Here is a 26,762-nt window from a genome sequence, read left to right as displayed (position 1 = left end):
CTCAGGTTAGAGCAAAAGCAGGCACACACGCCACAGCCAGAGTGCGGGCGGGCTCCAAAGAACAGGGAGCGAGAAAGGGCAGCCAGGTGTGGTGGTGCCAGGCTTTAAGGGCTCGGTAGCGTCACACGCCTACAGCTGCCCTGGGGAGGGGCTGGGGTTCCCAGGAACTGGCCGCCGCCCACCCTGACCTCCTGTGGTTAGCCTCGGGGCTGTCATGGCGCCTGCGGGCATGTCGCTTACCCCGCTGTTACAAGGAGCGTATGACGAAGCCCAGGGTCTGCTAGAAGCCAAAACTCTTAATCCTCAGGGCCAACTGGGAGGGGAGTCTTCCGCCATTTTGGGGTTAACTGCTGTCAGTCCTTGAGCGGCTGTGTCCCGCCCCGTTCCCTCCTGTCTCAGGGCTGCTGCCTCACTGCCCTCCTGGGTCCCGCCGGAAGCCTCGGGGTCTGGCCTCCTGGCCTGAGGCTGGACGGGAAGGGCTGGGGACGCGGGGCCCCCTTCGTGAGAGCCTCTTCTCACTAGAAGGCCGGCATGTCCCCGAAGCCTCAGAGGTGCTCTGACATCTTCACAAAGCGCTTCTTACAGAGACGCTTCCTCTGGCTCTGGCAGTTCTCGGGGGAGGCGGTCTAACCCAGCTGCTGCCTCACCGTCCGAAGTGGAAGGAGAGGGCGTCTTAATTTCAAATGACGCCCAGTGCTTTGACCACACGCAGCGGGACTCAATCCCTGAAAGGGGACGGTTTCTGAGGCTCGCGTGAGGGGTTTCTTAGAAGCAGCCTGCCCAAAGCGTCCTCGAGTGGCTGGGGTCTGGACGGGGCCTTGCGGCTGGAGCCCTGGGAACATGTTTGCAGCCACGTGGATGGAGACGTCTGCATCAGCGCTGGCTCGAGAGCACGGCACGCTGTGGGCCTGCGGCCCCGAGCACGCGCGCCTGGCCATCACTCAGGAGCCCGGGCCGGCCGACCAGGACTCAGGGCCCCAGCGGAGAACAGCAGCCTGAGGCCTAGAGTGTGAAAAGCTGAAGAGGGAGACGTGCTGGAGGCCAGCAACCTTGCTCTGGAAAGGGCCCCACGGCGACCCGGGTGGCCCCTGGACCCGCAGTCTCCTTGTGGCTGCTCGGTCCTACAGACAGCGCACATGCCAGCAGCACGCTGTGCCTGGAAAAGTCGTTTAAATCTCGGTGCCCCAATCCTGAGGACGCGGCCTTCCTGAAGAGTCCTAAGCCCTAAGTGTGCCCCACTGCCTCCAGCAGACCCTCCTTCCCGGCCCCACAGCTGACCAGACCGGGGCTGCCAGGCCCCTCCAGGCCACATGAGGCCAGCTGGGGCGGTGAGTGGGGGCCGGGGAGCCCTCAGCTGGGGCCAGGGCACACAGGCCCAAGGTCCCGGCCCCCTGTGGGGACCCCTGCCACGGAGACCTGACTGAGGCGAACCCCTGGGGCATGAACAGAGACTCTGGCAGGAAAAAAGTGCCTACACTTGTCCTAGGTGCGGCCACCCCTGCTGTGACCTGGTGGCTGAGCACCCAGAGTCCTCCTCGTGTGCACCAGTGGCCGCACAGCTCCCGGGGTCCCGCCGTGGGTCAGCGGGCCCAGGAGCCTGCGGCGGGGTCAACCGAGTGCGGCTGTGGGCCTCGTGGGGCTGGAACTGTGTCAGCCCGCGGTGGGCCCAGGACCCTCTGCTCAGGACAGCGTCAGCCGCAGCCCCTCGGGCTGCGGACGTCTGTGAGGCCCGAGCCCTGCACTGAAGTCCTCAAGTGAAGCTCCGCTCTGAACACACATCGGCACATGGGACCCGAGGGTCAGAGAAGCACAGAGCAGCTCCCTCCGCTGTCCCCAACCGGTGCTCCGAGCGGCTGCCCCGGGGACACGGGAGGGGCGTTCCCCCAGCCCGCGTGTCACTGCACTTGCTGCAGACACAGCACCTAGAGGTTCCCATCACGTTCCCGCCACGGTGAGAAGCGCCGTGCGAGAACATCACCTCCTCCCCCGCGGCCGGGCGCAGCGACAACCCGAAGGTGGGCACGAGCGGCTTCACGCGCTGGGCCCCAAGAGCAGGGCTGTTTTATTATCCTGAAAATAAAAAGCCAGTGTCCTCCAGCAGTAGAAAATTGCAAATAAAAAGTTTAATTTCAGAAACTGAGTTCACCATTTATAAATACACTAAAACAGAGTCAATGCAAATTCAGGTTAATAATAGGTACAGTATTTTAACAAAATGACTCTTCCAAAAGGTCATAGGCAAATCAGTGATTTGGTTCACCCAGAATATTTAACTGGTTTGAAGTAAGAAAATGAACCCTTTTCTAAACGTTGAAGTAAAAACTCTGAAGACGCAGCACTGGTAAAAGAACCTGACAACCGACACTCCGTTCTGATGTCTGGGAGTCTAAATACCCCACCGATGGCTGGACCTTCCCTCGTATAAAAAGAAAATCTAAACCCCTAAGGCTAGTCTTACAGCGGTCCTATGACAGTCTTCCGCCCTGTTAATAAACCGTCTCTTCTAAAAACAGTTTTATACAGAATTTGATCAAATCGGGGTTCAGTGCACAAGTTTCAAGGCAGCTGCACGGTGCGGAGCTGCCGAGTCAGAGGCCTGGACACTTAACAGCAGGACGCTGGAAACGTGTCGCCACGTGCCCGGCTACACCACGGGCACCACCAGCGCTCACGCAGGCGGCCGGGCCGTGTCCGAGCTAGCGGACCTCGTGGCCCCTGAGAGGGAGCACGCCCTGCAATGAGCCCGCTTGAGTGACGCGGCGGGAGGCGTCCGCACGCAGCCCCGGCTCCAGACCTGCGCCGACTGCAGCGAACCGCGCGCTCCCGGATGGTCCCCGGCCCCGGCCTGCTTCCAGCCTGCAGCCTGACGGCCTGTGGGGCGGCTTCGGCTCCGCTGTCTCTTGCAGGCTTTACCTGACAGCCGCAAAGCTGCTTTGTTGCAATTAAAGCAATTTAAAACTACAGTACAGTACCTGATTCGTGGTTTTTACACAATCGAGTAAAAAGTCTACAGAATAAAACTGCTTGTATCTTCTCGGCCATTCTAGTAAAACTGGTATCCCACCCCGACTTTTAAAAACACTTTACCGGTTTGAATGAAACCGAATCATCGCATTTCATAACTGACAAGACAGGCTGTATTTAATGGATGCCCTAGAACACACGCCGAGGTCCCTGGCCTGGAGGAGGAGAAGTAAGGCACGTGCAACGTCGGGGAGGGCTTGGGGGGCCTCAGTGTGGACCTGAGAGGGCCGGTCTGCTATCCTGCGCAGCCCTGACCGGAGGAGCCACCAGCCCCAGCAGACACCCTGCCGGCGGCCCCGCCGTGCGTTTCAATACTGAAAGTAAATTAAGGGGAGGTTCACCTTCAGAAAGATAAGCTTTTCAAAATGCTCCATCATGAGCCTGGACTGGCCACAGCTGCCGTTCTCGGTGGGCGTACTGAACAGCTTCTCCGAGGGGACGATGCTGGGGGGGCAGCCTAGGAACCGCACGGCCAAGGCGGAGAGGCTGGGCCAGGCCGCCTTCTTCAGGTTCCAGTAGGCGAGCGGGTCGCAGCCGTGCTCCAGCACCTCCTCCTCCAGGTACGCCAGCACCATGGCCTCGGGCACCCTGGTCGGCCCTCTGGGCTCGCTCCTTTTCACGGTGGCCATGAGAGACCACAGGCTCCCGTCTGCGGCCGAGTCCCCCCGTGGGGAGCCAGGGGCGCACCCGTTGGAGACAGGCGTGGGCTCTGAGGTAGAATTCAGCATTTCTAGTTCCCTGATCAAGTCCTGCTTGTACTGCTCAGCCTCCTCCTCAGAAAAGAGAGAGGCTTTGTAGCGCGGGTCCAAGAGCGTGGCGAGCACATAGCGGGGGTCGCGGAGGGTGGCGGACAGGCGGCCAGCCATGGCCTCCTGCAGGGACTTGAGCATGCTGTCGATGCCCATGGTCTCCTGGAACAGCATCTCCACCCTGCGGTTCAGGATGTGCACCATGGGGATGACCTGGCTGAGCGTAGACACCTGGGCGCTCATCTCCCGGCTGGCAGCGTCGAAGGGCTTCAGGGCGTGGCACACGGACTGCATGACCTCCCACTGGTCGCTGCTAAGGAGTTCCCGGAAGTTGCACTCCACCGACAGCTCGCTGACTGCCCTCCTCTGCTCGATGAGCCGCTCCAGCATGTGGAAGGACGTGCCCCACCTGGACGGCACGTCCTGCAGCAGGTGGTGGGGAGGCAGCTCGTACTCCTTCTGCAGCTCGGCCAGCTTGGCCCTGGCCCGGGGAGAGCGCCTGATGCGCTCGCAAATCTTGCGGGCGGTGCTCAGCAGGCTCTGTACCATCCTCTGGCTTTTGATGGCCTCGCTGACAACGAGGTCGACAGTGTGGCTGAAGCACTGCACGCTGGAGCGTGCGCCCTCGTTCAGCGTCTTCCCAATGCTGGGGTTGTCAGTGACGGTGATGCCTACCTGGAGGCCGGTGGACGTCACCCAGGCCTCCCACCAACGCTCCAGCTGCTTCTGGACGCTGCTGCCGCTGTAGTCACAGTCGACCTGCGACACATCCAGGAGCGCTGAGCAGTGGTGGTCCTCCCCGAGCGGCCGCGCCGCTGGCTCGAAGGTGACCCAGTGGGCGGTGAGGGTCAGGTACTCGCGGGTCTGGCTGCTCATCCAGATCCCGGACGTGAAGTGGACAACGCCGCTCTCCGCTGCCTGGAGGTGAGACATGACCGCGCGCTTCACACGGTCGTACATGCCGGGGATGGCGGTCCTGGAGAAGTAGGCGGGCGGGGGCAGCGAGTACTGCGGCGCCAGGTGTGCGAGCAGCCTGCTGAAGCCCACGCTGTCCACAAGCGAGTACGGCTGCAGGTCCAGGGCCATCATCTCCGCCACGAGACGCGTGATCTTCTTGGCGACCGGGTGAGAGTCACAGAACCTCTCTGAGGTGTCGTCCTCTGGGGGGGGCCCCGTGGCCCCAGAGCTGGGGGGCGCCCGGCCACCCGTGGTGGAGGGCGGGGCAGCGGGGGCGTCGGGCTTCAGGGCGCCGCTGTGGAACCTCTGCAGGTGCCGCAGGAGGCAGCTGGTGCCCAGGTTGGTGGGCTTCTTGCCTCTGCTGATGGTCCGGCCACAGTGCAAGCACACGACCTTGGTGGGGTCTGCGGGGCAAGTGGAAAAGTGATTCCACAGCTTGGAGGTCTTCTTGCTGCTGACGGGAAACACGGCTGGACCGCTCCTGGTGACCACCGCGGGCAGGTCAGTTACCTTGGCGGCGGTGGTTTCTGCAGAAGCCAGGGTGGCATACGGAGAATTTGCCAGGCCGGTGCCCAGAAGACCCCTCTGGCTCCCGACCACGTCCGGGTGGCGCCGGTAGAGGTGCCGCATCAGACAGCTGGTGCCCACGTCACCCTTCTTCCCGCGACTGATGACGCAGGCGCAGTGCCTGCACACGGCCTTGAGGCTGTCGGTGGGCGCCAGCGAGAAGTGGTGCCACACTTCCGACTTGAGCCTCCGCATGACCTTCCTGTTCTGCTGGAACATGGCCCCTGCCTCCGGCGCACGCGGGCTTGGCACAGGGCCGCGCTCCTTCTCGGGAGAGGGTGCCAGGGAGGCCTCACCTGCATCGTCAGAGGACAGTGCGGCTGCGTCCTCCAGCAGCGCGTCTCTGGCGCTCAGGTGCCTGGGCAGGTCCTCTGGCAGCCGATCGGGGGAGGAGGACGCGGAAGGGGACTCGGGAACCAGCTTCCCTGGGGACGAGGACACGGAGTCGGGCTCTCCGTCTGGCGGCGGCAGTGCAGGCAGGAGGGTGGGTGGCGCTGAGTAGGGGGGTGGCACGGCTGCGCCCCCGCCGTTCTCTCGCAGCACGATGGCGCGGTGCGCCCGCCACATGTGCCGGATCAGGCAGCTGGTGCCCAGGTCCTTCCCGTTCTTCCCGCGGCTGAACTCGTTCATGCAGTGAATGCACACGGCCTTGGAGCTGTCCAGCGGCGACAGGTAGAAGTGCTTCCAGACCGCAGACCTCCTCCGGGACCCCGACGTGCTCCTGGGGACAGGGAGGCTCCTCTCGGCCCCGCCGTCCGCCGCATCCTCGCTGTGGGGTGCAGGCAGGCGGGGCGGTGGCACCCCCAAGGCTTCTTCCCGGCCGTTCCTCTCAGACCCAGGCACGTCAGATGAGACCTCCTCAGAGGATACGGCGGACACAGATTCCTCTGTTGTGTGCTCGGGGGACGGGGTCTGAGAGGCCGCTTTCCGGGCTAGTTTGATGGGCGAGAGCAAGGGGCCCAGGTCTCCCGCAGTGGTGGCGGCGGGCGGGGGCCGCGGGGCGGGGCGGGGGCAGGGGGCCGGGGCGCCCCCGCCGCCGGGCTCGGGCCCCGGCTCGGCCAGCGCCGTGGGGTGCGCCCTCCTCACGTGTCTCATGAGGCAGCTGGTGCTCAGGTCCTTCTCATTCTTGCCCCGGCTGAACTCCTTCATGCAGTAGGTGCAGATGGCCTTGGTGCTGTCGCGGGGGGAGATGAAGAAGTGTTTCCAGGCTGGCGACTTCTTCCTGGAGCCGGCACCGCGGCCCGAGAGCAGGCTCTGTGCCACGGCCTCCATGGCCACGCTGTACAGGGTGCTGCTGTACTGCGAGAGCAGCGCCCCGTAGTCGTCCCCTCCGTCCGCCTGCTGCCCGTCCTCCAGGCCGTGACCAGGAAGCTGGCCATCGTCGTCCTCTTCTATTTTGAACTTTATTTTATTGGAAACGAACCCCCCGTCCCCTCCGGGCCTAGTCTCCTGGTTATTCTCCATGACTGACCATAACTACTCAGCCGGCTTCAGGTGGGCAGGAAGTCAATCCACGAGCTCATCTGTGCCCCGCGGGTGCCCAGCTTCAGTTCTGTCAGAGTGACCCTATCTTCCGGGGTGTTTGTGAGTATGGCTGATCCTAGATCTTGCTGAGAAGCAGAGTCCAGAGTCCATGTCATCTCAGGGCGCAGAGCACGGCTCCCCCGAAGTCCGACCAGGCCACACTGCACGGTGTGGAAGCACGCCTACGCAGCAGGGGCCTGCCGGCCGTGGGGACAGGAGTCTGGTCATCCTGGCAGCACAGGGACCCTTCTGCGTCACCTGTAAGAGACCGAATCACGTGAGGCACAATCTATGTCACACGTGTCCAGTCTGCACTGTGATGGGCACATCAGCCTCCACGTGCAGAGAGAGACATGACATGATGGTGAATTGAAATAGAAACCTTGCTCCTTGATTTTTTTACAATCCACTTACACCATGAAAATATCCTGAAAATGCAAAATAAGCAAAAACTAAAGATATGAATTTAAATTCAAACAACCTGTTGATAAGAGGGCCACACAGCATAAAAGGGTTGCTGGGGATAAGAACCTACGTACTCGCCCTTCACGGTTACCAGCACAGCGACCTGTGGAGGGGATGGGCTCACGGGGTCACCCTGGTGTCCACCTCATGTCCACTGGGGCAGCTCAGCCCGGGGAAGGCCAATGAAGGGCCCGGATAACCTGCCTGGATGCAGTGCCAGCCGGCCTGCGCCCGGACATGCAGGGAGAAGCTTGGCCGCCCCGCCCCAGCCGCGGGGACTCTGGCTGGTCCCTGACTGGGGCCACCTAGCTGCCCTCAGCAGGAGGCACCGCAGCCAGGACCCCGCGAATGAGCTGCCGGAGGAACTGCCGCCTTAGGTCCTCAGGTCTGGTTCAAGCCATAGCACCCCTGTGGGGCCACAGCAGCACCGCCTGCAGGCTGGGCCGCAGCAGGCAGGGTGGCCGGTGGGCCCCTGCGAGGGTGGGGTGGGGGGTGCACCCCACCCCCGCCCGCCACGCATCCCTGCCCTGCAACCGAGCGCAGCCTCATCCCCCTTCCTGCACCGCGTTCCCGGGACAGTGCGTGGGGCCCGTGGAGGGAGGGCTGAGCCTCCAGCGCCAAGTGAATCATCCGGGGGCGGCGGCCATCCACCCACCCATGCCAGTGACCCCCACGCAGGGCCGGGCCACAGCAGGGAGGTCACCCCAGGACTCGTTCCAAACCAGCGCGTTTCCAAAGTGAGGCAAAGGCGAGGACAAGAGCCTTCAAGGGACCCCACCCTCTCCCGTTGCTGCCGCTCCGCCACCTGAAGCAAGCGCAGGTGGTTTCGGGAAGAAAGCACCCCAAGTAACAAACTCCAGAGTTCTGCCAGATATTCAAGATCACAAACTAGCATATAAATAAGGCAGCACTACACATACAGGGAAACACCAGGCCCGAAAGCAGAAGCAGCAGGCGCCCAGCACGGAGGCTGCACTCCCGGAGCCGCCGCACGCAGGTGCAAGGTGGTCATGCGCAACAGTAGTTCCACAACGCCACCTGTAATTACATGCTTCGTACATGTAATTACACACAGCTCTCAAAAATAAAATACAGAAGACAAACAAACAAAAAAGCAGAAAGTAAGAGACTACAAAAATGAGCAGCAACCAAAGGTGCACAAACTGGGAATGCAGAGGTGAAGCCCCTCTTCTCTGTATCACACATGTCTGTGGAGGTAAACTCACAAGGACCCGCCAAAAGCTGCTAGAAGTAACGTGTGCATTTATAAAGTCAGGACATACAAGCCTCGTATACAAAAATAAGAGTATTCCTTTAGTCATACAATAACTGAAAATGCAACGTTTTAAATTCCACATTTAATAGCGCACAATAATATAAAATATTTAGAGATACTCTTTTAAAATACGGACATCACATGTGCACTGGAAACGATGAAGCGCGCTGAGAGCAATCGGAGACGCACACAGACGGAGCTCACAAACTAGGAAACCCCACGATGCCGTGATACCAGTACTGCCTGAACTGATCTCTCAAAACTCAACACAGCTTCAACCCAAATCCTAAGGCCCTCTTCTGCAGTAGCTGATGAGCAGAGGGTAAAACGTGCGTAAATACAAAGACCCGGGAACAAAGCTGCAACGACTTCTGCTCTGGCGCTGACGGGGGGATGCGGACCGGTCTGCCCCTCCCACAGGGGCTGCCCCAGACGGCTGGCAAACCAGATGAAACAGGTTTATCGCTCTGCTGCACTTCGCAGATACTGCATTTCTCACAAACTGGAGGCTTGTGGCTGGCTGCGCTGCCGTGAGCACCTTTTAGCAACAGCGGCTTTTTAATTAAGGTGAGCAAGCTGTTTTTTCAGACATGACGCTGTCGCACACGCAGACCACAGCACAGCGTAAACCTCACCTTTCTGCACGGGGAAACCAACGTGCGTGCCACTGGCTTCCCCGCGGCAGTCCAGATCTGCCTCGAACGCCACCTCCGAGGCTGGCCTATGCGTGCAAAGTGCTTCTCAGACAGGACGAGACGCGCGCGTGGACACTGACCAGGGCAGCTCCCCAGAGTCCAGCTGCCACCACGCGGATTCAGGCTGCGGCTGAACACGTTCTGTGTGGGTGTGCGGGACCCACCCTCAAAGCACCAACGGAGAGAAGTGCCTGCGAGAGAAGTGCCTCAGGACCGAGGACCGGCAGCAGCGTGAGCCCCCATGGAGTGCGGGGCCAGGCGGAGGCCTCGGGGCGCAGCCCCGGGCGCTTGGAGCGGAGGCTGCCAGGGAGCCGCCCTGACGGGGCCGTGGCCCGAGCCCCAAGCGGGGCCGCTGACGGACTCACTGCGCCCTGGGGCAGGTCTCAGCGCTCAGCGGGGCGCGCCACCCTGCACCCAACGGTGATGTTCAGAACACCCGACATCAAACCCAAACTACCAGACGTGCAGAAAAGCAGGAAAACGTTGCCCCCAACCAGGAGGGAACCACCAACAGAAACACGCAGCTCTGCACAGCCGACGACATCAGGAGACGAGGGCAGTAAAGGGAATTACGAATACACCACACAGTGCGGGGAGCAAATGAAACAATGACCACGACGAGGAGAAAACGCAGGGAAGACTGGATGGGGTTTCCAGCAAGGGAGATACAGTGTTTGAAGTGCAAAATACATCAAGGTGCAGTTAACAGCAGTTTAAATACAGCAAAAGACAATCAATAATTTTGGAGACAGAATAGAAGTAAAGCAAGATGGAAAAGAAAAAAAAGAAAAACGTGTAACTTGTAACATCAAATGATGCTACGAAGAGTAACGACAAGCCGCCAGAAGAGCGGTCCAGGTCGGACTCGGGGTCACCGCCCAGCACACACAAGGACACCGCCAGCTCAGCCACAGGGCTGCCGGCGGGACGGGGACGGGCCCGCGGCCACCGCACAGGTGCACGTCCCGGCTGCGCTGAGAAGCCGTGCACGCCCACCAGGACTGCTGTCACTGAAAGGGAGAGAGAACAAGTGCCGACCAGGACGCGGAGACGCTGGAGCCTCTGAGCACTGCTGAAGGGAGTTAGAAGCGGTGCGGCCGCGGTGGGGAAGTTAAGTGGTTTCTCACGTGGAATCGAACGTATGTATGTACATGCGTGACTGGGACACTGTGCTGGACACCAGACACTGGCACACTGTAACTGGGTCGACTGGTTTCTCAACAAGGTAAACAAAGAATCATCGTATGATGCAGCAAATTCACTCCTAGGTATGACTCCAAAAGAACTGAAAACACCAGCGCTCACAGCAGCAGCATCTGCAACAGTCAAAGGGCGGAAATGACCCACGTGTCCATCAACAGAGGAACGGGCGACGACAAGTGGTCTGTGCACACATAGAGGATCATCAGCCTTAAAGAGGGAGGAAATCCTGACACAGGCTTCACGGATGAACCCTGAAGACATTATGCTCCCTGAAAGAAGCCGCTCACACAAGGACAAATACTTGTGAGGTCCCTAGAACAGGCAAATTCATAGAGAACGAAAACAGATTAAGGGGTTACCAGGGGCTGGGGTAGGCAAGGAAGGGAGGTAACGCTTAACACGTGGGGGGTCCTTCTGGGGTAACGGAAAGGGTTTGGAAGCTGTGGTGACAGTTACACAATATTTGTGAATGCACTTACCGTCACCAGTGTGTACACTTAAAAATGATTAAAATGGCAAATTTTATGCCATGTGTATTTTGCCATAATAAAATAAAGTGAAAAAACACTTTCAGACAGCTGAGATGATTGAGCATCAGCACAGCTGAACCGTAAGAAACATTGCACTCATTTCTTCAGACAAAAGGACTGATTCTGAACAGAAATTCAGATTCACAATAAAGAACACGGGAATGTTAAATATGGAGCCAAACATACAAAAGATGCATTTTTCTCATTTTTACCAATCTCTTCAAAAGATAACTGACTACTTACAGTAAAAATTACTCATTGGGAAGTTTATAACACAGGCACCACATCTGGAAGTAAAGTGTACGACAAAGAAGCTCCAAAGTGCTTTTGAGAAGAAAAAAAGGAATCTCTTACAGCATAAATGACAGGGTGTAAATCCCTGGAGGAGGCTGTAAGTTAAAGATGCACTGAAGAGCGCAGGACCGCGAAGAAAATCCCAAATAAATAAAGCGAAGAGGTATACAGCTCAGAAGACAGAAGTGGAAATGAAAGAGACGAAGCATCCAAGCGTCGGAACAAGATGGTGAGAAGAAAGCAGCAAGACCAGGGAGGCCGCCACTGGGATCTTCGGGGCACGGCGCCGTCCCGTGCCGCCTCCTGGACGCAGACACACTGGGCGCCCCGGGTGCCCCGTGCCGGCCGTGTCCCTCCCCTGGCCACAGGGTGCCCACGCTTCTGCCCGAGTGTGCGTGGCCTCACTGCTGGGTCCGGGGGGCTCTGTGCCCTGTGGAAGGCAGCCCTGCACCCGGCACACGCCTCGCCCACGGCTCGACTTTTCATTCTCTTAGCAGTGTTTTCTGAAAGCAAGTGCTTTTCAATTTCAATGAAGTTGTCTGCCAGCTTGTACGCTGACAGGTAAGACCATCCTTCTCAGCAAGGGCTGCCTTTGTAACTTTGCTGACTGTGTGTGTGTGTGTGTGTAGCCTATGCTCATGTAAAGACAGCAGCTGTTTACGTACATAAACATGACATGAATGTGTGTACGTCTATGCTTAGCAAATTGTACACTTTAAGTAAGTGCAATTAATTGTACGTCATTTACACCCAATGTGAAAGTACAAAATGCACACGTGTGCTGGTCTCTGCCCACAGCACTGACACAGGGCTCCTAAAACCCTTGTAATCTCCTGAGTGACACAATGTCCTCTGTGAGGTGACCCCTGTGTGGCTCCGGCACCGTGGCTCACCACCAGAAAGACTGAACCATGATCCGAACCTGAACTTTCAGCTGCCCACCCCCGCATCCTCCAGGAAAGGCCAGAGACCGAGTGACTGAGGGATGGCATCCTCGTGGTGAATCCCAGGGCACAGGGCTTAGGGAACTTCTAGGTCAGGAGACACACAACCTTGAGTCGGGGGGGGTGGTCGCCCCAACTCCAGGGGGACAGGAGAGCTCCCAAGGGACAGGAGCTCCCACACTCAGGGCTCCCCCAAGCCCCCGCCCTGTGTGTCCTCTCCTGGCTGTTCAGCTGTGTCCTTTCTCATGTCCTTTGTAGGCAACAACAATACATGTAGGCACGTGGCCCCGGAGTTGTGGGAGCCCCGATGTGCAGCCGGTTGGTCACAAATACAGGTGACAACAGGGTTTGGTGTCTGCAGGGGGGCTGAACCTGACTCCACGGCTGAGTCGCACTGATGGAGGCCCAGCTGGTGCAGGGTGGGGGGGCACGTGCCCAGTGCCAAGGGGAAAGCAGCACCCCATGACGAGGGCGTCATGAAGGAGAAACAGGACGGGGTCTACCCAAAGGAAGCTGTTTTTTCAGAAATGCAGGGATTGTCACACTGCTTATAAAAGTACGACTAACTATGTGCTGCCTGCAAAAACCACTTTAAACACAAACACTCAGAGGTTCAAAGCGAAGGGATGGAGAGGTGTGGCGTGCTAACACTGACCAGAAGCAAGCTGGTGCGGCTGAATCAGTCAGATGAAGACTGAAGCCAACACACCACGGTGACAAGGGACACCCCACAGAGTGACAGAGGGGCCAATTCATCAGGTGTGCACCCACCTACTAGACCTTCCAAAGATATGAAGCAAAACCGACAGACCTACAGGGAGACTCGGCGGGTCCGCAATTGCAGGTGGAGCTCCACCCACCTGCCCCCGAGTTAATGGTGGACAGAAACTCAGTGAGCGTAAGAGATACACTCAGCACTATTACTAACCTTGACCTGACGTTCATGGAGCGGTCCAAACAACAGCAGAACACGTATTACTTAAAAGTGGACACAAAACATTCATCAAGATAGACTGTCCTCTAGAAAACAAACTTACGGTTGCCAAAGGGTAATGGGGGTGAGGCATAAATGGGCAGTTTGGGACTAGCAGAGACACACTACCGCACGTGCAACAGATGAACAACAGGTCCGACCACACAGCACAGGGAACTATATCCAGTGTCCGGCAGGAAACCGCAACGGAAAGGAGCATGAAAGAAAGTGTGTACACACATGCGCTGAATCACTGTGCAGCACACCGGACCCTAGCACAACGTCGTGCATCAACTGCACTTCAATTAAGAGAAAAGACGTTCTCTGGACAATAAAGTAAACCTCAATGCATTTAAAAGAGCTAAAACCAAATGAAGAATGGTCTCTGACAACAAGGGACTGGATGAGACATCAACAAGAGAATGATGCCTGGAAAAACCCAAAATACCTTCAGATTAATAACACTTGTGCATTAAGCCAAGGGGTAAAGTGACAACTAACAAGGGGAAAAGCAAAGCAAGTTTAATCCCGAAGTAAACGAGGGGAAGAAAAAAGTAGAGAAAAGGCCTGAAACCAAAGAAAGTGACAGGAAGAAAAGGGGAGGGGGCCCGTGAAACCAAACACCGGTTCTTTGCAAAGATCAGTAAAACTGACAAACATCTGCAGAGAGAAGACAAACATTCCACACCAGGAATCAAAGAGGGGGTCATCACTACAGACCTTACAGCGCAAAAAGGTAACAAGGAAGCGCATGAGCAACTTTACAACAGCAGATCCAGCAGCTCCGCGGAGAAGGATAAATTCCTGGGGAGACACAAATTACAGAAACTCACTGAAGAAGTGACAACCTAAACAGCCCGACATCTACTGTAAAAACTGAACTTGTAGTTGGAACCTTCCTGTAAAAACTTCCAGGCTTTGCTGGTGAATTCCACCAAACATTAAAGAAATAGAAGTACTGGTGAAGCAGAAGCTCTTCCAGAAAATAAACGAAGAACGACGTCCCCACTCTTGTTATTCGCGAAGAGCGTTATCCTGACACCCAAATCGGCAGACGCAGTATAAGGAAAGAAGCAGACTCGTACCCCTACGATCACAGGAAAACCTTAACAAAACGTAGCAGGTTCCTAAAAACCTAACAAATCACACTCAGCACTGTATTAAAGACAACACGCCATGAGTAAGTGGGGTTGACCACAAGGATAAATGTTTGGTTTAATATTAAAAAATCAAACAATACGATTCACTCTATTAACAGAAAAGTAGGAAAACCATGTGGTCCTGTCATTAGATGCAGACAAACATTTGACAACACTTCTGTTCCCACTCATGACCAAAGCTCCCAGCAAAGCAGACCTGGAGATGATCACACTAAGTGAAGCCAGTCAGACAGAGGCAAATACCATATGATGTCACTTATATGTGCAATCTAAAAAAATGATACAGATTACCTTATTCACAAACCGGAATCGACTCACAGACAGAAAACAAACTTATGGTTACCAGAGGGGGGCGGGTGGGGGGGATAAGTCAGGAGCTTGGGTTAGCAGATTCAAACTACTACACATAAAACAGACACACAGCAAGTCCTGCTGGACAGCACGAGTTCAGTGTCCTGTGGTCATCTGTAACAGAAAGAAGCCCCAGTGTGTGTGAGGCTGAACCACCCTGCTGGACACCTGGAACTGACACAATGTTACAAACCAACTACACTGAAAAAAGGGAAAAGAACCCTACAGACCTCAAGCAAGATAAAAAGAAAAAACAAAAAAGCTGCCGAAAACAAGAGAGAAAGCAGACCAACAAAAATTACAAGGGGTGGAGGGACATATTTAAAACACCAGTGGGATGGAATCAGCAGACCAGACTGGGGAATCCTACAGGACAAACCGCCCAGTTTCTCTAACAAACGAATTACATCTGAATCCTGATTCAAATCAGCAAACTGCGTAACAGTTTTTTTGGACAGTGTGGGAAATTTCGATACTGAATTAATATTTGATAGTAAGTAATCATTCTTAGTTGATTAAAGTATAGAAGTATTTTGGGTGAAACTTAAAAGAACCCCATCTTTTCACGACACTTAACTGCAGTATCTCCAGATACACCTGGCGTTTGCGTTAAAATAACCGCGTGGGGGACACAGACGAAAGAAGAGCCACGAGGCGGCACCTGTGGGGGGCGTGCGCGGGCCCACCCTGCGCGTCTCCCTGACACGTTACAATACTTCCGTGAGAAGCACCTTCAGAATAAAACAACAGATCGCTGATTTTTCAAGAGAAGCAATGTAAACTGGGAGACAAAGAAGCACTATCTTCAAGATTACGGGGAAAAAGCCAAACCAGGATTCAGTACTCAGCAAAGATATTCCTGCAGGAATTTATACGAAATTGGACAAATCACACACGACGTGTGGCCAGGTGACCTGAACTGGAGGAAAGGCAAGCACGCTCGTCAGGTGGGGGCAGTCCCAAGGGGAAGCTCAGCGATGCACTAGGAACAACCAGAGCAACGGGCACAGGAGCCACCGGTGTGGTGACAGGTGGGGGCCCGGTGTGCCCACCGCTGCCAGAGGGCCTCTACTTCCACGTCGCGTCAATGGAATCAACCAAGAACCACAGATACACACACACCCCTACACGCGTATGTGGATAACAACCCTGAGTTCACGCTGATACCTCCAATTTCACTCCAACGTCACTGCATTATCCTAGCCTCCCTTTTCCCAAATCTGTAACTTCCTTCCCCAACAGTGAGATTTGGTTCCCACTGGCCTTCAAAGATTGACTCATGGCTCAGTCCTACAATATTCAGAAAGCAGACTCGGAGCACTAGCCCAGACCACCAAGGAGAACAAGAGATACAAGCTTATAAGCTTTTGTCTTTGGGTCTGAGGGTATATAAGCAAGAGTTTCTCGGGTCAGTTTTCCCTCTGAAGCGTAGCTGTTTTATTCATTTGAACTACAGCCAGGTTCATTGTTTTGGTTGGTAATACGGCACAGAACTAGATGAGCAAAACCAGTCTCATGGACAATACCAACAAGACAAAATGGACAAGGTGTTTCCTTGACTCCAAAATATACGCCAAAAATATAAGGACAAACCAAGAAGATATACAAGGCCCAGGTGGTATCAGAGCTGTACAGGCGGAGAAAGAGGGCAGCCCCGGGCACGTGAAACACTGATAGTCCCGAAGTGGCCGCCAGGTGCTCCCTGGGCGCTGCCGAAACCCGAGGCGCTCTCTGCCCAGCATCAAAGCAGACACGCCAGGGTTCCAAGGTGGCGGCCAGGGAGGCTGGAGCAGTGCCACCCAGCCCGAGTTTCCCTCCAGGGCAAAGACCCACATTAGAGAGAAACTGCTGGGAAGAGGACTCTGAACTAAGGAGCTCAGGGACAAAAGAAACAGGCGAGGAACGGCAGAGAGGGGAGGGGAGGCCCCAGAGAGCAAGCCGCTGCTCAGAGCCCCGGGAAAGCCCGCTCCCAGGCACGGCTGTCCTGAGTCGGGCCTGCACTGCGGGAACAGCCCCATCCCGGGGCTCCTGTTGAAAACAAACGGCTGCGCTTTGGCAACATCACAGCTGCCTCACCAGTGGGTCAGTAAGGGCCTGGCCAAAGGCTGAGAAGATCTGGGGAAAGCGCTGTCGATGGGGAGCTTGCAAAAGCTCTGACAGGTCCCCAGGGCGGCAGACAGACATGAGTGTGCGGGACGAGCCTGGGAGGGCCTGAGGGCCCCTCCCTCCGGCTGGCCTTGAAGACGCCCATCCAAGCAGAAGGTGAAGGCCTGGCCCCGCCCCCCGCTGCCCCTGCCCCCGGCCGAGAAGGCAGAGGCATCTGCTCACAGCATTGAAGGAAGTCGCTGACACTAAGGTAGCCAAGCAGAGCCCTAAGTGGCCAGACGCTATAAGGAAAAAGAGACTTTACAGAATTCATCCAGGAAAGCCACTAACGAAACAGGCAAAAACAAAACAAAACAAAAGCCTGACAATAACAACAAGAGAGAGAGGGAAATTCACCAAAAAACAGAAAGATGACAAGACAGGTGGCAAAGCAGGAAAGTAGAGCCCACCCGCAGGGGAGAAGCAAAGGCTGTCCCTGAGGGCACCCAGGGGCTGGACTTACTGGACAAGGGCTTCGCACCAGCTTCTGTGACTACGCGGGAAGAACGGAAGGAAACCGCGCAGGAAGAAGAAACTGCAGGTAAGCAGGACAGAGTCTCACCACCTAGGACACCACAGAGAGAAAAATCACGGAAGAGAACCGTCTATGGAATTAGACACTGCGAAGCTGAAATGCAAAACTGCAACGAAGAATTCCCCGGAGGGGCTGGGCAGCCGGCAGAAGGAAGGACCAGCAAACCCGAAAGCAGGTCAGCTAGACAGGAGACAGGAGGTCAGCAGGGGCAAGGACAAGGGAGACTGACGGCTCTCTGAGCTGCGCGGACTGACAGGCGTCCGCACCGCGCGCCAGCGGCGGCCGGCTCTCAGGCTCGCGGCTGCACACGGCGCCGCTGCGGTACAGACCACAGAACCAACGTTAACAACCATCGAAGAACTGAAACTGTACAGATACACCCTTTGGCCAGAATGGAGTTAAACTATGAAACATAAGAGAAATCAGTAAATATCTGAAAATAATAACGTTTCTAAATAACTACGGGCCAAACAGGAAGCACAAGGGAAGTCAGAAACTATCTGCATCGGGATGAAGACAGAGACACAACACACCGCGGCACACGAGCCACACAGCTCACACGGAACCGAGGGAGGGGTCTGCGGCTTTAAGCACCTGCACTAGGGGAGAGAGGTCTCACAGCCACCCAGGCATTCACCTTCAGGCGAAAAACAAAGACAGAAGCAAAACCTAGGGAAAGAACGCCAAGCCAAGGCAGAGAAAAGCAAGCGGCAAAAATCAGTGTCTATTAACACACAGAAAACACAGAAGCGAGGCACAACTTTACTAAAACTCAAAGTCGGTTCTTTGAAAACAGGGACAAAACGGACCGCTCCTTAGCTGGGTCAGCAGGGGAAAAAGACATGGACTGCAAGACGCGGGAGCACTGTCGCCGACACCTCGGGGACGAAATGCAGCTGAGAGCACCATGAACGGTTTTCACCAGCAAAGTCAGCAGCATAGGTGACACGGAAGAATTCCCAGAAAGTAACAAAAATCACCAAAGTGATTCAAGAAGTAATAAAAATCAGAATAAACCTGCAGCAAGTAAAGACTTTGAACTAGTAACTTAAAACCTTCTCATGAAGAAAAACACAGCCCCAGATGGCTTCACTGGTGAACTTTACCAAACATCCGCTGAAGAGATGATACCAGTTCTCCGCAGACTCTTTGAAAGAGGACAGGAGTGTTTTCCAGTTTATTCTAAGAGGCCAGTGTCACCCTGGTGCCAAAGCCAGGGACAGAACAAGAAAACTACAAACCAACATTCTTAGACACGTAGTGAAAAACGTAAAAATGGAAGCTGCCACGTCTTCAATAGCGGATAAAGAACACAGCAGAGGGGGCGTGACGGAATTGGGAGAAGTCCGCCTCAGTCTTCTCTCCTCCTTGAATGTCAGAGATGCTAGTCTCAGATAAGAGAACGTGGCAGACAGAACAACGGGTCCTGTATTTGCAGGGTGATAATAAAGAAGCCCACGCGCCAACCCTCCGACGTGTGACTGTGTGGGCGACGCAGCAAAGGACAGCCGTCAGCAAGGATGAGAGGGAACTGAGGTTGCTGGCCCAGGGGAAGGGCAAATGGGCCCGCCGTTATCACGGGCACCTTTAAAAGTGGGTGGAAGAGGCAGAAGGACAGAGGCGCTGACTGGGGGGCTCCCACTGCCCCAAAGTGAGGCGATCTGAACTAAGTAAGGGTCGTGATGGTGATACGTTAAAACTCATCCAGTACGTTACCTCTGTGAGTCCCTGACACCAAAATAAAACCCTCAACTGGTCAGCTTTGGAGGATGACAGGAAAATGGTTGGCTATTTTGGAAACTGGTAAATAAGGAGTCAGAACCGAGCACGTGTCTTCAGCTTCCCCCGCACGCGGCGGTGCCGGGTAGCCGGGAGCGGGTGAGGACAGGGCCCCCGGGCTCACAGCGGTGACTGACAGGGACGCCCGTGTCCCACCGCACTCTCCGAGCCGACACTGAGCCCACGCGCCCGCAGCCACCAGCGTCAGCGGGACCTGTACCAGGCGCCTGGGTCGGGGGACACAGCCCCCCTGGGAAGGAGTCTTACCAGAGGCCAAACCCAGGCCGGATCAGGCCTTGGATCCAACCACCGACTGACAGGAAACCAAGACAGCGAGACCCGTCAAACCACCTGGGCAGGCCCCGATCCGCAGACTCCAGACCGAGCCCGGGGCCACCGGCCAGCGGCGCGGCTTCCTCTGCACGGAGGTGGGTGACGCCCGCAGGGAAGGCTGAGGCGTCACACAAGACACAGGCAGAACGCAAGTATCAGCCACAAACCGTGAAGGAAAGGAAGTATCTGCACTCTGCGTAAGAGGTGTGACTGGGACAGGACACGTGGGAGGGTGCTAGTGACAGCAAGCTTCACTTCTCGACCCAAGAACGGTCACGGACGTGTCCGCCTGTGACGACTCACCGAGTCATAAACGTCGGTATCTCTCTACTGCTTGACTGTTTTTGCACACACTACTTCAGAATCATAGGTAACAACCATGTTTCTACTTCAGGAAAAAATGCTGCCATTCGCACAAGCAGCCTGCTAGTAGGGAAAATAATTTTTCTACTATTTTAACACCAATTAAAAAATGAAAGCAAAAAGGTATTTCAGCTTTCGTCTTCAAACCAGCAAAGGATTACATTCCTGTGGCACTTCTGGTAACTATGTGTGTGTGAATGACCGTTTGGTTTTTGCCACCTACCCCAACACTCCAGAGATGACCCTCTGGCCTTGAAAGATGAGGGTTATGTACTGACCGAGCACCCAGAAGTAGTTACTCCACGGTTCTGATTCTCCAGCAAATAAAAATCAGTCTAAAGGTAAAATCAATCAGTGTGGATATAAAATAGGGCAATCAGTGACCGTAAGTGGACCAGAACCCCTCGAGAACAAACCTGTTCAGTCTCCCTGTGTCCACGCTGCCCGTAGGCCCTGGTCCACCAGGGGCAGAAGGGTGCCCACCTCCCTCAGCCCCACCCATCTCTGGACAGCTAGAGGCCCATCTGAAAACCAGCATCACAGCCGCTAAGAAAACACAGCTACCCTCAGAGTGCGCCCAGCCGCCCTGAACTAGGACTTGAGACTGAAGGGGGAGGAGGAGGAGAGGCAGGAAGGAGAGATCCAAAGCTAAAGCTTCTGGAACTCAGTTTACGTTTTTTAGTTTCAAAGACAAAAACATCTAAGCGTGAAGACAGCTAGTCAGAGGACCCTTTCTGCGGGCTAGAAAAAACAAAGTTCACGGAATACTCTCAGTTTTAGATATATGTTCTAACTTGTTATTTTTTATGTAAAGAATTAAAGAAACACCTTCCAAACTACTGTGATGCGGAGTGAGAAGCAGAGCACGACATCCCGCCAGCCATGTGCCTGGCGCCCCCTGCAGCGTGGTCCCCCTCTGTGGACCCCAAGAGATGAGGGAGATCGGCCCTCGCTGAGCACCTCCACGCCGGGCACCAGACAGACGCACTTTTCACAGTCAGGTTGAAGCATGTCAAGAAGCTACGTACGTCAAGATAGCAGGTCTCGCTGGATCAGCCTGGCAGAAACCAAAGGCTGGGGAGCTGGGGAACACCTTCCAAAGTCACGTGCACCCAGGACCCAGCAACCCCACCGCCAGGAACAGACCCTGAGGGCGCGCCCACAGCTGGGCCGAACCCCGCCCCGACACCCGCCCAGGACTGCCACGTCCACAGGCTGCCGAAGGAAAGCGCCAGACGCACAGGCGCAGCAGGCCCAGCGCTGGCTACAGCCCGGGAGAGACGGGAGAGCACGAGGGGCTGCAGGCCTGCGTGGGCGCCGGGCTTCGCAGGAGAGCGGGACGGCGGCAGAGCGCCGGCTGTACCTTTTATATCATTCTGACTTTGAGGCACGTGACTCTTGTACATTAAAATTTAAAAAATTCCAAATCAGAAACAGATAAACCTAATTGTTTATCAAATGGGGAAGTAACTGCAGACAAAAGAAAGTTTGCCAAGGGGCTTTAAAGCACAGGACTTTATTCATCCTAACTATTCATCCTGAGCAGAATACTTACTGAAGGCAAACAGAACCCAACGACGAACAACCGCTTTAAGCCCCGCGAAGTGATCTCGCCAGCAGGAGTAACAGACACTGCAACCTTACCTACTTTACGTGTAGTTAGGCATGGAACCACCCAACGGCACGAAGAATCAAAATTTTCAGGTAAGAAAACGATACAAATTTTAAAAATCAAAGAAATTAAGTGAGACTGCAGATTTTTAAGTCTGTACTGCGAACACGGTGCGTGTCCCAGCTCCGTCCCGCGGACGAGCACAACTGCAGCCTCCACCAGCCTTCTGCGCTGAAAGGGGGCAGAGTGCCCTGGGATGCGCGGGCAAGGGACCAGGAAAGGCTGGGAAGGTGCCAGAAGGAGTGCCCCGGCCGGTGCTGCCATGGCTCCGCGTGCCCGCCGGTCGGGCGTGACCATCTGGACACCAAAAACAAACCAGAAGACTCGAGCAGCTTACAATGTAATGAATGAGTAAAATCTGCACTGACATTCAAAGAAGAAAAAGGAAAAATAAAACGCCTGCTCCAAGGAGGGGACATTACAGTTGCTCCCCGGACAAGCGGTGAGAAAGGGAGAGAACGCAGCGTGGGTCCTGCCCTCCCAGACTGTCACGGAAACGGGAGACGCGGGCAGAAAACGCTCTGGCGCTGGGAGGCGGCGCAGTTCAGGAGGACAGTGTGGCAGCGTGCCCACCCCGGGGCGGCTAGGACTGGGGCAACTGCCACTCGTTGCCCGACCCGAGCCCGTGGAGGGCCGGTGCCCCAACCTGCCGCCTTGTTCAAGGGCCAGCTATAAATGACAAAGCAGCGAACAATCCAGAACACGTTCGCAAGACAGCTGGCCCAGGCTCTCCCGGGCGGTGGGAGGGGAGGTCTTGCTCCAGAATAGCAGAGACTAAAGGGACAAGCAGTGCAGCTACCTCACCCAGGTTCTGGTCTGGAAAACAGCTGACGAACACACGGGACTCTGTGGCCCGAGAGCTACGAGGGATTGCCGTTCATCTCGCCCACGGCCGTCCTGCTGGTTACAGAGAACTCCCCTGCCTTCCCTCTGGAGAAAGGGACACTCGGGTGAAGCGCAGTGACATCTGTGACCCTCTCAGAAAACGATCAGAAGCACCAGCTGGCAGAGGGTGGCCGTCACCCAACGTCGTGACAAGCTCTCCACCTTGGGGCAGTGCGGAGAGGCCACGGACCACCCCTCCAACCCTCTGTAACGCAGCCTTCCAAGCCCCGAAGCGTCTCTGTCTTCACTCAGCGTCCACGTGCACCCCGGGGGCCGCGGCCGCACGCCTGGTTGCTCCACCCTGGACGGCAGTCTTCCGCCACATCAGCAGGTCTGGTCCACATCTGAGAGGCACTGCCATATTCCAGGGGTGGTAACGGCATCACTGGCCTCAAAGACAGAAGTTCCAGTGAGACCGACCGCATTCCCACACAGAAAGTGCCCCCTGGGCCGGGCTCGGTGGCGACGGACACCTGCAGAGCAGTAGCCCTCACAAACCCAGAACCAGAGCCACTTCCACGAGAGGGGGGCACAGTGATCAGGCCACCCTGGAAACAGCACATTCTCGAGCAGGCCAACAGACTCCGTCAAGGTCAGCTGGCCCCTGCTCTACCCCTGAAACGTCCTGGGTCACAGATCAGGGCTACTTGGGTTGTTCTGCTCAGTCTCTTTGAGGGTCCCCTTTACCAGGCAGCAGCACCCTGCCCCTACCTTCTCCCCCGATCCCTGACACGTCTGAAACTGCTACTGCAGCTGGAAGCTGCTAGGAGGGTCTTTAAACTGTCCTCTTCCTTCCAGAATATGGAATGCGGCCTGGGACGGAGTAAGTGGGGCCGTCTCCAACAGCACACAGCGCCTGGCACTGCTCTGCCTCTGAGGTGCGGTTCAGCTGGCGGTGGCTGTGGATAAAAGCTCAGCCCCTCAGGTGACATCCGTGGAGCAGTGAAGCAGGACCGGCAGGTGGAGCGCAGGGCCCCTGGCCAAGGGGCTGGGCCCTCCCCCAACTCATCAAGGAGCCAGCACACAGAGCATGCCCCGTGGGCCAGCGGGGGACGCCCCAGCCCGGCCTACCTGGAATCAGCGGTTTCTACCGGACACAGACTATGCTGGGAGGGAGCTGGGCACAGCTGCTCAAAGACCTTAACCTGAAGGAGGGCAGAAACCAAGCAGAGTGCACGCCTCACCGAGGGCTGGGGAGGGGGATTCACGGGACACAGGCTCCAGCAGGGCCCAGCCTCTCCACCGCGCTGAGCTTCCCGCTCAGGGCCTTCACTCCGTCGCCCCAGACCCTAAATGGCTGGGCTCTAATGTCCGCTGCCTTTAATGTCCTATTGGACCTCAATTCTCAAACCGTCCAGCCCCTCTGCCTGCCTGCCTGTGTTCTTCCTCAGGGTATGGTTATCCTGGCCATCACTACAGAAGTCCTCCCCGCGGCAGGGAGAAGGGCGCCAAGTGCAGAGCGGGAGGAGGGAGGACTGAGGGCCTCACTCAGTCAGGCACCTCCGCCTCTCCTGGTCCCTCTGCCTCAGAGTCAGGGGCACGAGAACAAAGGACTTTTATTCCTAACAGTGCCTTCCAGGATTTCAGCTACTAAGAGCACATCAAATAATGAGCGAGGAAGGGATCTAAAATACTCCAGAACGAAGAGAAAGCCAGGCAGTGACCAGGAGGGTAAGGGAGAGGGCAGCAAAGACGAGGATGCAGGGGGCCGGGCCGCGGGAAGGAAGCTGACGGTGGGGTTGTGTGCCGCAACCCATGCTCGGAAGGGGGGCCAGAGCCCAGTCCGCAGGGCGCTGAGGGGCAAACTGGGACTTTTTCATGTAGCTCAATTCAGTGCAACACAAAACGTAACTGCGACCAATGGTTCCTATAACTTACGTCAGGTCCTGAGATTTAAATAGTGCCTTAAATATCAAATAGTAATTACAAGAACGACAGTAACTGACTCTCAGTGGTGTGTTTCGTGCAGAGAAGCTCAGAAGGAATGCTGGTGGGGGCGAGTCAGACGGGCCTCTGACCAACCATCCAAGGCTCCTCACTCCGCCAGCACTGTGCCCAGCAGTCACCCACCTGCCTCCTTCCCCTCACAAGGCAGGCCTCACACTGGAGGGAAGAGCAGACCAGAGCTCAGATAACAAAGGAGCTGCAAACAGGAAAAGAAAAAGCTCAAACACAAAGTGAGGATAAGGACGGCACTGACCACGATCACTGCTTGTCACGCTCGGGCAGCTGCATCTCCCAGTCCTGGTCACTCTCCAAGTTCTACGCCGGATGGGGATCTGAAACACGGACACACACTTCCTTCACTATGTACATACTGCATCAGGGCCTTTGCACACACAGAATTCAATCAATGACTCTAATAATTTACTTAAAACCTTTCACAACGTGTCAGGAACATACTTCGCAGAGACTGAGTTACTCATGAGCCTTGTCATGTGTGGTGACATTAAAAACAGCAGAATTTTCATGTCCAAAAACATCAGGAATTAACAAGAACAGTACTGGGGGGACAACAGGGGGTGCCGTCAAGTAATCACCTGTGATGTGGCCTAAAAGTCTGAGCTTTCTTCCGATACAGGAGATTAACTTCTTGAAGATTCGCAGAGTCACTTTTAACTTGTGCTAGATCTTTTCCTGAGAAAATGTAAATCATGACAAGCACACATAATGTTTTAGGATTACAGGAAGTGTGCACCCCTGAATGGACAGCCCAGTGGGAACCCTCAGAGCACAGCCAAACTGTTGGAAGCAGTTTCCTCTTACAAGATAACTTTGTTTGAAAATTAGTTCATAATAGCTAAATTTGCCTTATTCAGAGCCCTTTTAAAAAACTTCAAACAAATCCTCCCTGGTCCCCTAAGTTTGTCACCATGGTATAGGGAAAGCATCAAAAATTAATATTTCTATATAAAGTTACAAGGATGCACCTGCTTTAGCAAACTGGCCTTGTTAAAGTCTGAAGTGGGTTTTTTAAAACTATGGACTTGATCTGATCAGAGTTAATTTCAAAACAAATAACTTTCCTTTTTTTCCTCTTTTTTTACAAACATGAGGATGCCAACAAGCTTCTTCTGATGTCTCAGCTAGGCAGGGACGTGTTTCCAGAGAGGTGCGTGTGTTTACTGAAACTCACCCAAAATACAAGCAGAGTGAGGGGGCAGGCAATTCTCTTAAGCAATGCGGGTGGTGTGGGTCACAGAAAAAGGACAAAAGAGGATACACAAACGATTCCATCTTTACTTGAGTCTAGAAAAACCACAAATGGAAAAAACATTTGAAATCATGCTTTGCAATTTGACTCGTATTTTTACTAATTAAATTTGACTGGTCATACTCAGAAACGTACACAATAACTAAAACGCCTCAGAAGCATATAGCAATAAGGAACTCATGTGCTTCTTAAGACATATGGCCCTTGGCTGTCTCTTCCTGGAAGTGCACTGAAGACGAAATATGCACCTAGAGAAAAATCCTAAAAACATCATCTGTAAGGGAATTCGCTGCGGTGGCGGGCGGGGTGGGGGCGCAAAGGACTTCAGGAAAGACACTCGATGAGCACCTGTCCGCCTGGCCTCGACCCCACCCCAGGACCTGTCTTCTCGGCGCCTCCAGCCGCCCGGCCCGTCCGCGCGCACCGGCTCCCGCGTGGTCAGCCCGCAGACTGCACGCGGGCGCGGGCACTCCTGCCTCGGCGCCCCTCCCCGAGCCTCGGCGGCCCGCGCAGCGTCCGGTCCCCGAGGCTGTGGCGGGGGCAGAGGTCCGCACCAACTTTGCACCACTTCAGGTGTTTCCTCCACCAAGCCCCGCGGCCCGGAAAACGCGCCCGGCTGCGCTCGCCCGGCGGGGCCCGCCGCGCGCCAGCTGTCAGCCGGGGCCGAGGCGGGGGTCGCGGGGCCGGCCCGCGCTCAGGCTCGGCGGCCGAGTCGGGCGGCCCGGGCGGGGTCCCGGCGACGGGAGGCCGCGCCCCCGGCCCCCAACCCCCGGCCGGCGCAGGCGATTTCGCGGCAGGCCCGCTCCCCGCCCTCTGCGACCCCCGCCCCCGCCCCCCGCCCCCGCGGCCCGGGCGCCCGCGACCCCGGACCCCGCGGCGCGCCAGGACGGCCGGGCCCCAGGCGCGCGCTCGCGGCTGAGGCAGAGCCGGCGCCGGCCGCGCACTCACCGCGGGCGCCGGGCGTGGGTGCTTCGGAGCGGCTGCGGACGACGGCGGCGCAGGCGGACGCACTCCCATTCATTAGCCGCGGCTTTGTCTGCCCCCGCGCCCCTCCCGCCGCCGCGGCCGCCGCCGCCGCCCGCCCGCGACGCCGCCGGACGCTGCACCCCTCCCAGGGCCCCGCG

General features: G+C 56.1%; 1 protein-coding gene across 8 annotated transcripts; it reads right to left on the bottom strand.

Annotated features, from left to right (window-relative positions):
- Nucleotides 1-2,101: 2,101 nt before the first annotated feature.
- Nucleotides 2,102-26,762, bottom strand: ZBED4 (zinc finger BED-type containing 4). 8 transcript variants are annotated; one of them, XM_074375791.1, is made up of 6 exons: nt 26,587-26,762; nt 25,774-25,899; nt 25,561-25,673; nt 24,965-25,061; nt 24,625-24,703; nt 2,102-7,079 (listed from the first exon to the last, which is right to left on the bottom strand). In XM_074375791.1, the coding sequence occupies exon 6, from the start codon at nt 6,759-6,761 to the stop codon at nt 3,333-3,335; it is 3,429 nt and encodes a 1,142-aa protein (XP_074231892.1). In that variant the 5' UTR covers nt 6,762-7,079; nt 24,625-24,703; nt 24,965-25,061; nt 25,561-25,673; nt 25,774-25,899; nt 26,587-26,762; the 3' UTR covers nt 2,102-3,332. The 8 variants fall into 8 exon arrangements, with proteins under 8 accessions (XP_074231892.1, XP_074231893.1, XP_074231891.1 ...); XM_074375792.1 differs by lacking the exon at nt 25,774-25,899 and adding an exon at nt 17,321-17,422; XM_074375790.1 differs by lacking the exon at nt 25,774-25,899.

This window comes from Camelus bactrianus, chromosome 12, assembly GCF_048773025.1.
Source record: "Camelus bactrianus isolate YW-2024 breed Bactrian camel chromosome 12, ASM4877302v1, whole genome shotgun sequence".
NCBI lineage: Eukaryota > Metazoa > Chordata > Mammalia > Artiodactyla > Camelidae > Camelus > Camelus bactrianus.
Note: the sequence above shows the minus strand (reverse complement) of the source record. Positions and strands in the feature narration are given on the sequence as shown.